The following is a 16,534-nucleotide window of genomic DNA, read 5'->3' on the forward strand; positions in this document are numbered from 1 at the left end:
ATCATCTACATGTTTGAAATTTTATAAAAGAATAAAAACAAAAGGACAATCTTCATTAATTAATAAATTAATACTAAAGAATTTCCGCAAAAAAATGTAATTCAATTTTTCGCTTTAATTGTAATATCTTATCTCGTATCTAGACAGATACAATGTGTATGTGTGTGTGTATGTGTGCATGTATGTTTGTCTCTTATGTTAAATTCATTTCTACCATTTCTAACTTTAAAAGCTTTTATTGAAATAATCAAATGATATGTTATATATGGTATGTATATACATACATATATGCATATATACATATATATATATATATATATATATATATGTGTATATGTAACTACTTACGTTGTGACCCTTTGCGGTTCCTCGATGTCAATGTCAATTTCATCGCTGGTGGCCTCAGTCACCGAACTTGTCTGGGAAGTAAAGAGGCTCCCCCTGCCAATCGGAAACACGCTACTCATACTAACAAACTCGGAACTAGTTCTCCTTGATATTCGAAGTCACTCTATAGAAAGTACTATTCGCATGGTTGACACATCTGTCATGATGAGTTTTTCGAATCATTCGTATATCTATATCAAGATTATACGGTCCGTTTTGTCCTTTAACGAAAGAGGAAAAGAGAAAAAGAGAGAGAGAGAGAGAGAGAGAGAGAGAGAGAGAGAGATAGGGAGAAATTTTGATGAAAACTTACAAATTTTCAAAATTTATTTAAAAATATTTTGTATTGACCAATAGCGAAAATACTTTCTCTAGAGTTCCAAAACAAATAAAATGATGTGTGATGAAATACGAATAGAATGTATTCGTATTAATGAAATGTAATATTGAAACGAGTTAGGAATAAAACTCAATAAAAAGTTCTCGTTGGAAAACGATACAGAGGGGAATAGATTTAACTCGCAAAATGTATTCAATTCGAATTCATTTTCAATTGCAGTTATAGAAACAGTTACAATCGCGATTTCGAATAACTTTTTATATACTGATTTAGAAAAAGAATAAAAAGAAAAAAAAAGAATGTTCAATATTACGAAATATTTCTTTTTATTTTTTTTAATAAGTATATATATATATATATATACACAAAAAACAGTTTATGATATCTACATGAATTTCGACTATACGTATATTTATAGCGTTTACAATCAACATTTAATAATATCGTGATAAAAAATTATAGAAATTTTGATAGAAAGAAAAAGATCGAATATAAGCATCAGCGATTTTATATACGATTTATAAATTATTTTCCATTAATTTTATTTCTTTGTACATGCGAGTTAGACCTTTCTGATCTTTTTTTTTTTTTTTCTTTTATTTTTCATCTTTGCGGTCAACCTTGCGTTCACCCTTGGGAAAGAAATAGGAATGATGTATGAAAAGAGAAACAAAGAGAGAAAGAGAGAGAGAAAGAGAGAGAGAGAGAGAGGGAGAAAAAGAACAAATGGATTCAATTTCGGTGAAACTATTTGGACATTACACGTTGCATGTTCGCTATGATCCTCTCCTTATCGTACCTAATTTGTGGTAGATCGAAGTAAATATTTAAACGTTTCCTGCATGATAAATGGTCATTGCTCGCAGCCTCCGTAAACTCGTCGGACTAACGATAACGTTATTTCGGACAACAATTTACGAGAGCTAGTTATATGAACGAAATGGGTCAGTTTGATGTTACTGATAGAATCTAAGGGACAAAGCTTTTATCATTGGTGTTGGCTGCTGGTTTCACCAATTATGTTAGTGAATACACATAGTAAGTATATATGTACATATATACATACATACATATATATATATATGTATGTATTTATATGTGTACGTATATAACGTCAAACAAAATCTGTTTTCAGTGACGGATGAAATAAAACTGACAATGAGTTAACCACATTAAAATTTAAATTAGTGAGATATTATTAATAAAGCAAGTGGAAAGCAGTTTATAATTTGATAATCTATAAATATACGATATTGTGTGGGATAAAGTATAATAGTTTTATATGAAAATTAAAAGAGAAAAATGAAAAGAAAAGGGGTGTGTTGTATATAGAAAAAGAAAACAATTCGTTTGATGCTACGCCTCATATCTCGGCTCACATTCTCAATCCTTTGAAGTCTTTTAGATCTCTTTTTGACCGAGACTGAGGGTTGAAGACAAAGAGATAACGGGAAAGAGAGAGGGAGAAAGGAAGAAAGAAAGAAAGAGAGAGAGGAATAGAGAAAGAAAGAAAAAGAGAGAGAGAGAGAGAGAGAGAAAGAATGGACGAAAAGACAGACAAGGATAAACCGTTAACGCAAACGTTGCACTCGCAAGTACGTTCGAGAGGGTTCATTTATTTTCTGCTGCGTATCAACCCTTCTCCTTCTCTTTTTCCCATCCTCCCACCCCTCTCTCTATCTTTTCCTATCTACCACCCGTATTACTATATTTACCATACTCGTTTTACATCTATTTGAAATTCAACGTCGAAAGAACGCGTCTACGTTCGCGCTGAATCAGCTACTCGACGGAATCTTAATTTATGGTGAATCGAGTCGAAGAAGAAAAGGGAAAAATATATATAAAAAAAAAAAAAAAAAGGAAAAAAAAGGATGATATATTGATATGATCTTGGCTGTAGATTGATCAATCATGTAACGGGATAAATTATCGAAAATTTATACGCGACTAGTTGCGTTAAAATTTACTAACGATAAAGTCGAATAAAAAAAAAAAAGAAGAAAAAAAAAGGAACCATCTATCGTTCATTGATAAGAAAATGGAAAAATTTGTGACGTTAAAATTTAAATAAAAAATATATCAATAAAAATATATATTATCTTCTTTATATAAAAAGGATATAAAATATAATCAGGATCAATTAACCTATCCGTTCGCCTGTTTTGACGAACTATAATTTTCCATACTATTTTCTATACGGGTCTCTAAACTCTCTTTAATAACATCAATAATGAACCTTCTAATGACCGTCTAATGATAAACGAGAGTATTATAACTAATAAATAATAACTATTCTAGCAATTACATTAATATTAGTTAATAACAAATAAAATATTTTAAGAAATGTCTAGCGTAGTTTTGCAGTATTAAGGAAGATAAAATAATAGAATAAAAAAAGAAACTGTAAAAAGTAAAAAAAAAAAAAAAAAGAAAAAGGAAAAAAAAAATCAAAAAATTAAAAAAGATGGACTCACCGATTGTCACGCCTGGCACGATTAGGAGTACCCGCTTTAGGTTCCTCCATATAAAATACAACATCTCCCTCGTTCTCGAGACGCTGATTATCGGTTTGAGATGCAGCAGCACCACCGCCACTGGCCGATATACTACCGGATATCGTTACTGGTGGTAAAGATTGCTGTTGCTGTTGCTGGACATCCATCCGGTTACGAGATTTCCGTCTCTTCAGTACGCTCGCCTTCTTTGCCACCTGGATCATCAGAGACTGAACCCCCGGTGCCCTCCCATTACAACACACGTCGAACACAACATGCACTATCCCTACAAGTGAGCACCGGCTCTTTCTTTCTCTTTCTTTTTCATCTCTCTCTCTCTCTTTCTCTCTCTCGCTCGCTCGCTCGCTCGCTCGCTCTCTCTCTGTTATTAGCACCGGTATACCAGAGAAGAGGAGGAGGAGGAGGAGGAGGAGGTGGAAAAGGTTGAAGATTTTTTCTTTTTTCTATTCCTCTCTCTCTCTCTCTCTCTCTCTCTCTCTATCTATCTATTTCTCTCTTTTTTTCTCTCTTTGCGTGTAGATCTCTTTTCTTTTCTTTCTGTTATGTCCATTTTCTCTTCCATCGAACGAATAAATCTCTGTCGTAGTAAAATCGCGGATTTTACGCTCGATCGAAAGTTTTTTTCTTTTTTTTTATTGACGGAAAAATTCGAAAAAAAAAATACGGAAAAAGCCGATTCAATCGAAATATACTTTACGGAGAAAATGTGAAAAATATCGTGTTTTATCGTAATTTGTATATGCATATAAGGTTCGTTGTTTGAACGTTTCCTTAAAAATTGATTAGAGGAATTTTGAAAAATTTTTTTTTACTTCTAGAATCTAAATGAATATTAATGGTCGTATGCGTTTCATGTTTCGCGTTGTTTGCGAAAATCTTTAATAATTGATTTACCGAGCAAACAATTTGACATTTGGAAACTCATTGGGAAAACAAAACTAATCGAGAACGTCGAGTTTTGTATCAATTATGCATCAGATACGTAACGACATTACAACGATTGCAACGACATGAAAAAAGTGAAATCACACCGTGGATTAAAAAGAGAAGTATCGAAAAGAAAAGGAAAAAAAAAAGAAAAAAAAAAAAAAAAAAGAAATAAAAAGGAAAGAAAAAAAAAAGAAAAAAGAATATATGCAATAAGAAAAAAAGAAATGAATGTAAAATTTCACGTAACGCGACGAGCGTAAAATCCCTAAAGTGCCGGATGTGCTTGAGAAATACGTGTAGAAAAGCTATAGCGCTTGGAAGCTGATGCAAATAATAAAAAAGAAAAAACAGCATACAAGCATATAAAAAACATATATATAAACATATATATATATATATATATATATATATATATATATATATATGCACATGCCGCATACGTTTATAGTAGCGATAAAATCATGCAAACAATTAGAGAAAAATATTATAATCAAACTAGATTCCTCATCCTTTTCATATACTCATGAATATCTGAAGGGACGAACGATAAAAATTTATTTTCAATCTTCCAGTATTGTTTCAACACTCATATTCGTGATATGCATTCAAATCAATTCAATATGTTTGTACTAATTATATGGACGCAAATATGTCGAAGTAAAATTAATTACCTCTTGAAGATCTGACAATTATTTACATGATATGATCTCTATTCTATATCATTTCTATATTACTTATATTATATTAAAAAAAAAAAAAAAAAATATATATATATATATATATATATATGTGCATCCTATCATAATCTTGTTAAGTGATAAAAAAAAAATGAACAAAGTCGTAATTTTCAATAAAAAATACTGGCACTGTTGCGTTAAACGATAGTATTTTTTAATCTATGAACTATTAAATACATACAAAGATTTATTTATTATATAAAAAATAATTAATAGTAAAATAGTCAATATTAAAAACTAATTAATAGCAAGAAAAAAAAAAGAAAACGAGTGATATATATATATATATATAATATAATATATATATGAAAAAAAAATAATATAATATAATAATATAAATATAAATAGGAGAAAAAAGATATCAAATTAATTGTTTTATTATTTGATAAATATATAATTCTTTTGAAGAGTGAAAGAAAAAAAAATGAATTTCATCGTTCGTTCCCTTATTTCTAGTTTATTTATTGTTTTGTTTTTATATTTATTCATTTTTTTTTCTACATGAAAAAAAAAAGCACAACATCGATTCGTGATATAACGAACGGTCACACTAAGCTTCAAAGGTGCACAAATTATTATGAGGGCGCATGTATGTACAGCCGCGATAAACGTGAAAAATTTTTGTTCGATCGATTATGACTTTACCGCACCTAACCATCATCCCTCTATCCCTCCCCCACCCAACCTTTTTTTCCTCTCGATAAATTTTCACGAGAATTCTCTTTTCCGCGATCGGTCGCGGTCGTTCATCGGAAATTAAACCACGCACGAGTAATCGGGTCTCTTTTTTTCTTTTTCCTTTTTTCTGTTTTTTTTTTCTTTTTTTTTTTTTTCTTTGTAAAAGCGTACACTTTATTAATTGGAACGGGGTTGATGCACAAAGTGCGGATAGAAAAGTGTTGCATAGGCTGTAACTTCGTCGTAGTTCGAGGAATAAAGTTAGCCGAGCTTTTGATAATTTCGTTGAGCAGAAAGAAAAAAAAAAAATAAAAATAAATAAATCCTGAAAGCTCGGGATACATGTCTCTAATCTTTTTTCTTTTTTTTTTCTTTTTTTAAAAATTAACACGATTCGATGCATAATATCAAAGTATCTTTATTAAGAGACCCGAACGAATAAATATGTGTATAAAATCGAGGATGTTCGTGATAACTATGTGATTTATAGTTATAAATCTGAAGAAAAATTCGAGCGTGTTATAAAACGTGATTATATCGTATATATATATGCATATAATATCATATATGTATACATGTATACGTATGTATATATATATATACATGTGGATAAAAAGATAGATAAATAAATGTACACACACATATATATATATATATGTATATGTATATGTATATGTATGTACGTTATGTATGTATATAATATATAAAATAGAAGAAAAAAATAAACATGCAAAAGAGTAAAAATATGAAAAAAATCTAAACCATTTACATACCATCTTCTTTACACAAATCAACTGAAATATACCAGGAATCATTTAATCATCGTCGTTCCAGTTGTGACTACTGATCATATTTTAAATAATTAAAAAATTTTAAATAATTAAAAAGTTAATTTAATAAACTTTAACGCACGGTGAATGTTTTTAAATTTTGGCAGCAGATGCAACGAAAGAATAAATACGTAATAATAGTACGTGTCTCGTGGTACCCGTGTAGAAGAAAAAAAGAAAAAAAAAATATATATATATATATATAAAATCATGCCGTATCTATCGGCAAATATATGTATTTATATTCTCGTATTTTATTAGAGAAATGTGCCAGATAATTGGATCTCACTCGATTCGTTAATGTCCATAAAATATATCGATGTTCTGCCGGATTTCTTCAACGTTCTGCTATGTCTCTCATTGTTTATAACATAAGCTTTGATGATAGAGATTGTTGTTATTATTATTTGTTGTAATTATTGTTGATAATTGCAAAAAAAAAAAAGAAAAAAAAGGAAAAAGAAAGAAAGACACGAAGAGAATGATCTCAATTTATGCGAACATTAAGGTCATCGTATTGTGCATCGCATTATCGTAATATCGTAATAGCTAATACTAAATTTAGTTTCATTTCGAACGTGGCAAACAGTTACGTATTATTTACAACGATGACAAGTTTTATCTTTTGGAAAAATAGGAACACGTTTGTTCGTGTGTTTAATTATAGAAAAAAAAAACGGATTAAAACAAACGGATTATTAACTTTCTCAAGTAGCAATTAAAAAAAAAAAAAAAAAAAAAGAAAAAACAGAAACAAATAAAAAAAAGGATGTTCGGGAAACGTTAAGTCCATCCATCCATTTAGTAAATTCTGATTATACTTCGTCGAGTCAAGTTAAAAATGACGAGCTGATAAAAGAATAATAATAATAATAATAATAAGAATAATAATAATAATAATAATAATAATAAATAATAGTAATAGTAATAATTGACAATATAATCTCTCATCTATGACCAGTAGTATGATGAAGTATGCATATAATACATTCATCAATAGTATCTCAAATATTTTTGCATTCCGAAAAAATGGGAATCGCAGCGATGTGTCCAAAAAAAAGAATGTTATAAAATAAAATAAAAAAAAAAAAAAGAAAATAAAAAAAAATAAAAAAAAAATAAAAAAATTGAAAATAAAATAAAATAAAGTGAAATGACGTAAAATGAAATGAAATGAAATGAGAAAACACAAAATTCAAACTATAAGTGATAACAAAGATCGCATATAAAAATTTGAGACCAGATTACGTGAACAAATTCATCGAATTCAAATACAATTAATTATGTACGACGACGAATCAAACGAGAAGTGCAATCTTTGTTAAAAAGAAAACAAGAAAAAAGAAATTTAATAATAATAATAATAATAATAATAATAATAATAATAATAATAATAATAATAAAAAGAAAAAAAAAAGAAGAAAAAAAATCTATGTGAAAATTTAAATAGTCCAATATACAAGCTTCCAAAAAGCACGTCTTCAATTGCATTAAAACATGGACATAATCAATAATTATAATAATAACGAGCAACACAATCAGGTCGAAATATATATCTACATATATATATATTTAACAAGTATATATGAATATGTATATACTTCGGTATCAAACGGCACATCGAAAAAACATTAAAAAAAAAAAAAGTAATAAAAAATAAAAAGAAAAAGAAAATAAAAGAAGAAGAACATACAGCAGAAATCCACATTCTCTGTTTGCATCCATCCACTGCCAAATTATCGTCGAACCAATCGAATCGAATCGAATCAAATCGGAACAAAACTGAATAGAAGGGATTGAATCGGATCGGATCGGATCGTAAAACGTACGATAAAAAGCTAAGAAAAAGAGAAATTCGTCCATCGAGATCGTCAATGTTCTTAATTTAATAAAAAGAAAAGTAAAAAAAGAAAAAAAAAACAAAACAAAAACAGTGAAAAAAAGAAAAAAAAGAAAAAGACGAACGTATGATTAAATTTACGAAGAAATACAATGATATAACGATCAAGTATAAAATCGAGATATATTAAAACGACTGAAAAAAATGTATTACTTTTGAAATGGCCTATTATTTATATTTCCACGATCCAATCAAAATCAATCAATCAATAAAATATAAATAATAGTAATAATAATAAAAATAATAATAATAATAAAAATAAATGTTTGATAATCGCGCATTACGATGGGTCGATCGTACAACGTTCAAGAACATCGTTAAGCATCTAAGAACATCAACAGTCAACAGCTAGTATATAAGAGCTACTGACACTTCCTTCATAGGAACAAAGAAACTCGATAATATCCTCTTACCTTTCCCAATGGCGTCGATGGTTGTCCCGCTGGCGTTGGATCCTTTATATAAATGTTCCACGTAGCGACACTGTTTATTGCTTTATCGGCGGCATAACACCTCCACAGACACTGTATTAACATAGCCGCGGCCGGTATCTGTCGATTGAAGTGTTTCTGCCGTTGTTTTTGTTGAACTTTCAATGCGAAGCCGGAGCCAAGTATACCCTGGAAAACGTAATGGCGAATGAACGTAATCATTGGAATAATATCAAATATGAGAGATTATATTTATTTCGAAAAATTTTCTTCGTAATAGATCTATTATTGTATGTTTATATGTATTATTCTTGTTTTTCGATATTTTTATTTTTTTTTTTTTTTTTTTTTTTTTTTTTTTTTTTTTTTATCTTAACTCACGGCTGGAAGTGCGAAGAAGGATATGGCGAACACGCTGAAACACGATGCCACGATTTTTCCCATCCAGGTTTGTGGGACAGTATCACCATAACCGATCGTGGTTACGGTGATCTAGAAAATAAAAAAAGAAACGGATTTTTAAAAGAAATTTCTCTTTACTTATCTATCTATCTAAACATCTATCTATCCATCTGGCTATTTATCTGTCAATGTAGTAAATCATTTTTTTAATTTATCTTCAAGATTTTTCATTATCAAAATGTTATTTAATTATCTTTAATTATCAAACAATCGTTATTTCTCTATAATTTAATTAGTTCTTTTCCCAACATCACAATAACCATAATGTGATGTCATAAAATGATGTTACATACACATACATACATACATACATACATACACATATATATATGACCATACATACATACCTACATATATATATATATATATATATATATATATATATATATATATTTATTTATTTATTTATATATATATGACCTAAAATATTTCCGTTTTTTCGTAATAATATGGAAAAATATTACAATGTATGAAATTTAAATGATATGGAATAGAACATTATGCAATGTATATACTTTTTACGTGGGTGTAGACGTAAAAGAGATCATATTCGTCATCTCTTTCTTTTTCTTTTTTATATGGGTTGCTATATACATATTTTTTATGACCATATGATAGCCACTATTGTGGCGATTTCAGTACGCTGAGCATTAAACGTCATTCAAAGGATCAAATACAACGATAAAATACAATTTTTTTTATATTAAAGAAAATGTCCTATGGTGTTATTTGATCATTTGTGTCGATGCAAAGTTACAATCTTTCTTTTTCTTATTTTAGAAATGCTGCAGTAATTCGTTGTCTTATATCTCTCAGTTTAATCGGTATTTCTTGATAGACCATATTTTTGAGTGCACCAAGGAGAAAGAAATCTAATGGGATTAAGTTTGGAGAACGAACTGATCACGAAATTGATTATTCACTTTTTATAAGTCGATTTGGATGAAGTATACAAAGTAACGTTCCTCTTGATTATCACGATTTACTTGTCTGAATGATCAATGGATAATGAGATACGTAATATTATACATTGCTATAATGCTTATATTGCTCTAAGTAATTATTACTATATAATGTAACCTTGTCCTTGCGTAAAAATAAGTTTTATTTATATAAAAGTGACAATTTCCTAGAATAAATCCAATGATGATAACATTGCAGTTCCACGCATTCGAAAATAATAATAATATGTATATATATATATATAACATTCCATTTAGCAATAAAAAAAGAAGAAGATAACATTGAAATCTTCTCTATGTCTAATACACCTACATAAAATCTATTTATGTTATATCTCTCTCCATGTCATTCAAGTTTCCTATAAAATAATTTTTCCCATATTTTTATAAATAATAGAAATATTTCGGATGGACAAAGTTTTCGCTCCATCTTGTATAATATAAAGAGTGTTGCGTTTATGCCAGTAAATATCTTTGTTATTTATGATTTTATAGAAAAAATCCTCTGGACAAAGTCATATTACTTGAATAGATGTATAGATAGCTGACGAAACAATTTTTTTCAGATATCATTTTTTTTTTTTTTTTAAAGAGATATCGAAGTAATTACTATTTTTTTTTTTTTAATGGAGTCATATACTTTTTATTACGTTGGTCGATCCATCTTGTAATTCCGTATAAAAAGCTATTAAACTATTTATATTAAAAAAAAAAAAAAGGAAGAAAAAATTAATTAGTTTAGATTAGTTTAGTAAATAAATATTTTAATTATAATATTGCTAAAAGAAACCATGTACACATTTATTAAAATGTACCAAGTTATTTATTATATATGAGTTAATACTTCCTTTAATAGAGAATGTCAAGTTTGCAGTGACAAATGCATTAAAAAATATATATGATTTCATTAAAAAATAATTATTACCTCGAAAAGTCTTAAAAGGAAAGAATATCTTAAAAAAAGAAAAAAAAATTATTTTTTTTTATAAATGTGCCCATTTGAAGAGTGTAATATTGTCGAAAAGATACAAAAAAGAAAAAAAAAAAAAAACAAAAAAAAACAAAAAACAAAGAAAAAGCATAAGCAACAGAGATATTTACTTGCTCTGATTTATATGTATATTTAATTTATACTATATCTTATTTAATTTATACTATATATATAATTTATACTATATATTTGTATGTATATTTAATATATAATTTATACGAAATATAAATTATATTGAAATAAATCTGATATAAAGTGATAATTAATTTTGTTTCGATAAAATGAAGGGAAAGCTCCAATGAAGTACAGTTATAAAATTTGCATGACTTCAAAGTTATATGATTTTATAAAGGAATTAATATCTTTTAAATCGAATATCGTTATCATTGTTATTATTATTATTATTATTATTATAATTTTTTCTTGTTTTCCTTCTTTTTTACATTATGCAATTACTTGAAAATTATCGATTACAGATATTGCGTCATTCGTTTTGAAAGTCAACCGGGTGAGGATTAATTGGTACGCAGTATGTATTCGACACAGGTCCGAGCGTTATACGGTAACTATCAACAATATGATATAAAGGGATTTGGCTTGTTTCGTTCTAATGCATGATGACGTGACCACGAACAGAGATGCATTTCCCTTTCTGTCCTTTAACACACGCGAAAACGCAACATCCATCGTTTCCTCTACACGCTCGCGCAACAAATTCGAAATTTGAAATACGATAAGAAAAAAAAAATAATTAAAGAGATATAACTTATTTTTGAAAAGAGAATTTCTTCCTTATTTTGTTCGTCTATTATATCACCCTATTTATAGATTGTATATCTCTTTTTCTTTTTTTATTATTTCTAATACGATTAATTTTTTTGTTTTACTATAATTAATAATATGTAATATAAAGATTATTGTTAGACAAAGTGCAGATAAAATATGTTATCTTTCAAATCTCGACATTTGTTTAAACTCTTCTTCTTTATGTGTATGTATGTATATATGTATGTATGTATGTATATATATATATATATATTTTATAAAATTATTTTTAATACGATAACTTTTTTATTTTATTGTTATTATATTTAGATATATAAAAAATTTGTTGTTATATAAAGAGCAGGTCGAATATTTTTTTTAATCTGAAATTTGTTGAAATTCTTTTATTTATTATTGTTGTTGTTTTAATTATTATTTTATTTATATATTAGAAACGTACCACACCCCACCAAAGTGCATCAGCGTAACTAGAAAAGTCTGTCTTTCCATCGGGCCCAACAGCATCTTTTTCGGCAAGGTACACGAAGTAACTGCTGAAAATAAGACCTAGGAACCCGATGTATAGCGTCGTGATCAGCTCCTGTAAAAGAAAAAGAAAAAAGAAAAAAAATAAAAGAGAAAAGAATAAAAAAATAAAAAGATAGTTGAAATTCGAGAGAAAATCGAATCGTTCTTTTCGTCCGTAAGATGGCGTTTGGAGTAATAAGGATAGAAATAGGAAAGAAAATCATTAAAATGCACGGAACGATTTATCTTCCTGCCGTTTTCTACCAAATCTCAATGGCGTCTCGTGTTTGTTCACGAGATAGAAATAAATTAAGTTGAAGTTCCGCTTTTTCTTATCTCATTACACTTTCTTGCCAAGAGCAATTGCGACGGACAGGATAATTTATACGTGATATATTTTTTCTTTGTATATGCGCCAGAAAACATGTTCGAAAATGTTACGGTCAAATTTGATGCACTATAACAAAGATCGAAACAAACGTAAACATTTTAATCAACTTATTCGTCTCTTCTCTCTCTTTCTCTTTCTCTCTCTCTCTCTCTCTTTCTCTCTCTCTCCCCCTTTCTCACTTTTAATTAAGCCAATTAATTTCATTTCTTTTATAAATAATTCATTATATATATATATATATATATATATATATATATATAAATCAATATTTTGCAATGAATTATGGTGAGAATTAATGGTTTATATAAAAAATAATTTGGTTGCATAATTAAAACATACCTATATATTAATATTTGATGTAGTTTAACACAATTTTGATCGTCTAATCGCTCTCGCAAAATCGGATCTCGTATCATAAGATTATAGATCGTGATTTAATTTTTCCGTCGATCATAAATCGTCCATTTATAATTCAATCAATATACTTCTTTTTTTTTTTTATTAATAATTACTTCCTCCACTTGATCTGATCTTTCTTCATTGATTTTCGTAATGGGCGACTTTAATCGGTCGTGATAAGCGAAAAAGATTTCTTGACAAGCGACTTTAGTTGGCCGCGATACGTGAGGAAAATTTCGTGGTGAGCGACTTTAGTTGATCGTAGTATGCGAGAAAGATTTCGTAGCGAGCGATTTTAGTCGACCGTGATATGCAAAAAAGATTTCGTGACGAGCGATTTTTGTCGGCCGTGATAGCGAAAAGGTTTAATGGACAACATAAAGTAAGTGTAACAACAATTTAGTTCTTCGAATTAAATTACGAATTAAAAATGATTATGTAACTTTTCTATTACATTTCTGCATATTTCTTTTTAACTCATAATAGTGCACATTTCAAAATAATTTCAAGTTGTGCATTTGGGGTGTACCACATCCTAGGCACTTTGAACAGCTGTCTGTTTATACAGAATAAATAATTTTGACACGAAAAAATATTGTATATTTTTTGAAAGCTCGGGAATAAAAATCAGTAGGGAATTATAATCATTTGAAAACACATTGATAATCTTGTCACAAAAAAAATTCATGAATCATGCAATGCGTAAATTATTTAAATGTGCTCAAAGTTGATCTGAAGTATCTTACATCCTGCAGACACAACTATGGTTAAATATTTTTTTAAACATTCACTTTATATTTAGCTCTTACTCACTTGACGATGAATAAAGACAACTGATCCGAGAAGTCGCCACGTGCCACCTTGACGATCGACATGAAGCATCCGCAATATTTGCAAAAATCTTATTCCCCTTATGGCGGAAGTTGCAAAAACCTGACCGTTGCTGCCCACCGAAAGAACCACCATGGATGCCACCACAACGATTAAATCTGCGATATTAAAGGAAAAAATAAAGAAACGAAAGAAAACAGAATTAATAAAAAGAACCATCGTTAAAATTATTAAGAAGAAGAAGAAGAAGACGAATATTCAATCATAATATTATTTTCTATTAGATATCATTGTAAATTATCGTATTGCCATTAGAGGAGTATGAAATTCGGTCAAATTTTCTTCATAGCATTCGCCCTAATAATTTCAAACGAGCAATCTCTCGAATCAATCGTAATAACTGGTTTCATATTGATCTCAAAAATGAGTAAAAGAGAAAGACGGAGAGAAGAGTATGCAAATGGAGTTGATTCGTTTCCAAGATATTTCGAGTTAATTAATCAAAATCGCTGTATTATCGATCAATACGCACACGATGTACAAACAAACATGCACACAGTATATCCAATTAATATTCCACCTTGATTATTATTAGCCGTTTAACAAGCGAGAAGTATTCATTTTTCTCTTTAAATCCGAAACTGTTTCGTTTAGTTCAATGTACGTCATTGCTCTCTCTCTCTCTCTCTCTCTCTCTCTCTCTCTCTCTCTCTCTCTCTCGCTCTCTTCTTCCCCGTCCTCCATCATCATTCCCACCCAAACTATCTATCTCTCAGTTAATCCAGGAATAGTCAGAATATTTATTTAATCATTGACACAATTTCTTTTTCTGTGAATCGATTCGAAAAACGAATTGTTGATCGTTCGAAGAGCTTCAGGGAAAACAAAAAAAAAAAAAAAAAAAAAAAAAAAAAAAAGGATAATCCGAAATCCAATCAAAAGTAAAATTTGGTAAAGTTCGGTAACGAGCTTGTTTTATCTCTCCGGATAGATCTCTTTTTTTTTTTTTTAATCTTAATCAGATTCCGAATTAAGCAAATTAAGGAACTTTCTTTCGTGATTTTGACAAAAAAACAAAAAAAGAAAAAAAAAGGAAACAACGATGCATGTAATGCGTATACACAGAGAAATCTCGTGTACATCTATGTTAGATAACATAGTTAATTATCTCTTTGGCATTAACGTTGACTCGACCACTTAATCATTTTCCCTAATTTCAACAGAGTAAATGAAAGAGATAGATAGATAGATAGATACATAGATAGATAAACATATAGGCAGACAGACAGGCAGACAGACAGACAGACAGACAGGTAGACAGAGAGAAAGAGAGAGCGAGAGAGAGAGACTGTTTCGTGGATTCTTACTCCAAATTGATTTTCGACGTTCTGAGAATCGAACTCCTACATTTCTCTGAATGGAGATCTCATTACGTCGAACTTACTTATGTACGACAGGGAACATATCAGATTAGTTGAATGCTATGCTAACGACTCGATTCGAACGACAATGCGCAATGCGACGATACTTGTCCTGAGAGAGACAGATAGACAGAGAGAAAGAGAGAGAGAGAGAGAGAGAGAGAGAGAGAGAGAGAGAAAGAGAGAGAGAGAGAGAGATTTAAATGTAAGTGAGACAGATAGAAGATAGAGACCGACAGAGAATTCATTTACGTTTAATACTCACCTATAATACAAATCGGCTTTCGTATGAATCGCAACCGCCCGCAGCATCCCATGTATTTTGATCTGCAACCCGCACTCCATAGACGGACCAAGTATTCCACACCAAAGAACACCACCAAACATATTTCCTAATAAAGAAATAATTAATAATATTCGGTATGATAACCTTAACAATTTTCATAATAATAATCTAATGTAAATATTAGATCTAACGAAAAGTTTTTTAACACCGAATGAATTTAAAGTTTTTAATAGAGAATGAGTTATTTACTTTCTTTCCTTCTTCGTTTTTTTTTTTTTTTTTTTTTTTTACTTTTTTCTTTTTGCTTTCTTTTTTCACCCCTCATAAATAAATTCAAAAGATTCTATATAAAAGCGAGTATAAGTCGGTCATATTTTTCTTTTCCTTTTTCTTTTTCTTTTTTTTTTTTCTAATGGAAATTATTATATGTTTGGTAATTAAATATTAATAAACACTATAGAAATTTATCATTAATCCTTTTTCATTTATACTACGAAGAGGACTTGTTGGTAGATTTAATTTTAGATAAAAAAAAAAAAAAAAAATAAAAAAAAAACGATGAATACATATTAAAATTTCCATCTATTAAAATTATAAATAAATCTCGTTATGCTCTATATCGAAGAATAATAAATCATTGGATAGAAATATTATCGAAGGTAATAAACAGATATTAGTTAACAAATAATAATTAATTTTGAAAGAAATAATTATTTGCAAAATAATGACAGTCTTAGAATAATTAT

At 28.9% G+C, this 16,534-nt stretch overlaps 1 protein-coding gene across 17 annotated transcripts in view; it reads right to left on the bottom strand.

The window, feature by feature from the left end:
- The window catches only part of LOC124947663 (potassium voltage-gated channel subfamily KQT member 1), an 80,277-nt gene that overhangs the window by 8,328 nt on the left and 55,415 nt on the right, over positions 1-16,534 (bottom strand). For 11 of the 17 annotated variants that reach the window (XM_047490137.1, XM_047490135.1, XM_047490129.1 and 8 more), the window contains 8 exons: positions 15,768-15,894; positions 14,064-14,239; positions 12,393-12,533; positions 9,134-9,244; positions 8,735-8,941; positions 6,365-6,385; positions 3,205-3,455; positions 349-459 (listed from right to left, as the gene is read on the bottom strand). In XM_047490137.1, coding sequence (XP_047346093.1) covers positions 349-459; positions 3,205-3,455; positions 6,365-6,385; positions 8,735-8,941; positions 9,134-9,244; positions 12,393-12,533; positions 14,064-14,239; positions 15,768-15,894 — 1,145 coding nt within the window. The remainder of the gene's footprint in view (positions 1-348; positions 460-3,204; positions 3,456-6,364; positions 6,386-8,734; positions 8,942-9,133; positions 9,245-12,392; positions 12,534-14,063; positions 14,240-15,767; positions 15,895-16,534) is intronic. The other 6 variants (XM_047490139.1, XM_047490144.1, XM_047490138.1 and 3 more) reach the window with 5 other exon arrangements.

Source organism: Vespa velutina, chromosome 3, assembly GCF_912470025.1.
Source record: "Vespa velutina chromosome 3, iVesVel2.1, whole genome shotgun sequence".
NCBI classification, from domain to species: Eukaryota; Metazoa; Arthropoda; class Insecta; order Hymenoptera; family Vespidae; genus Vespa; species Vespa velutina.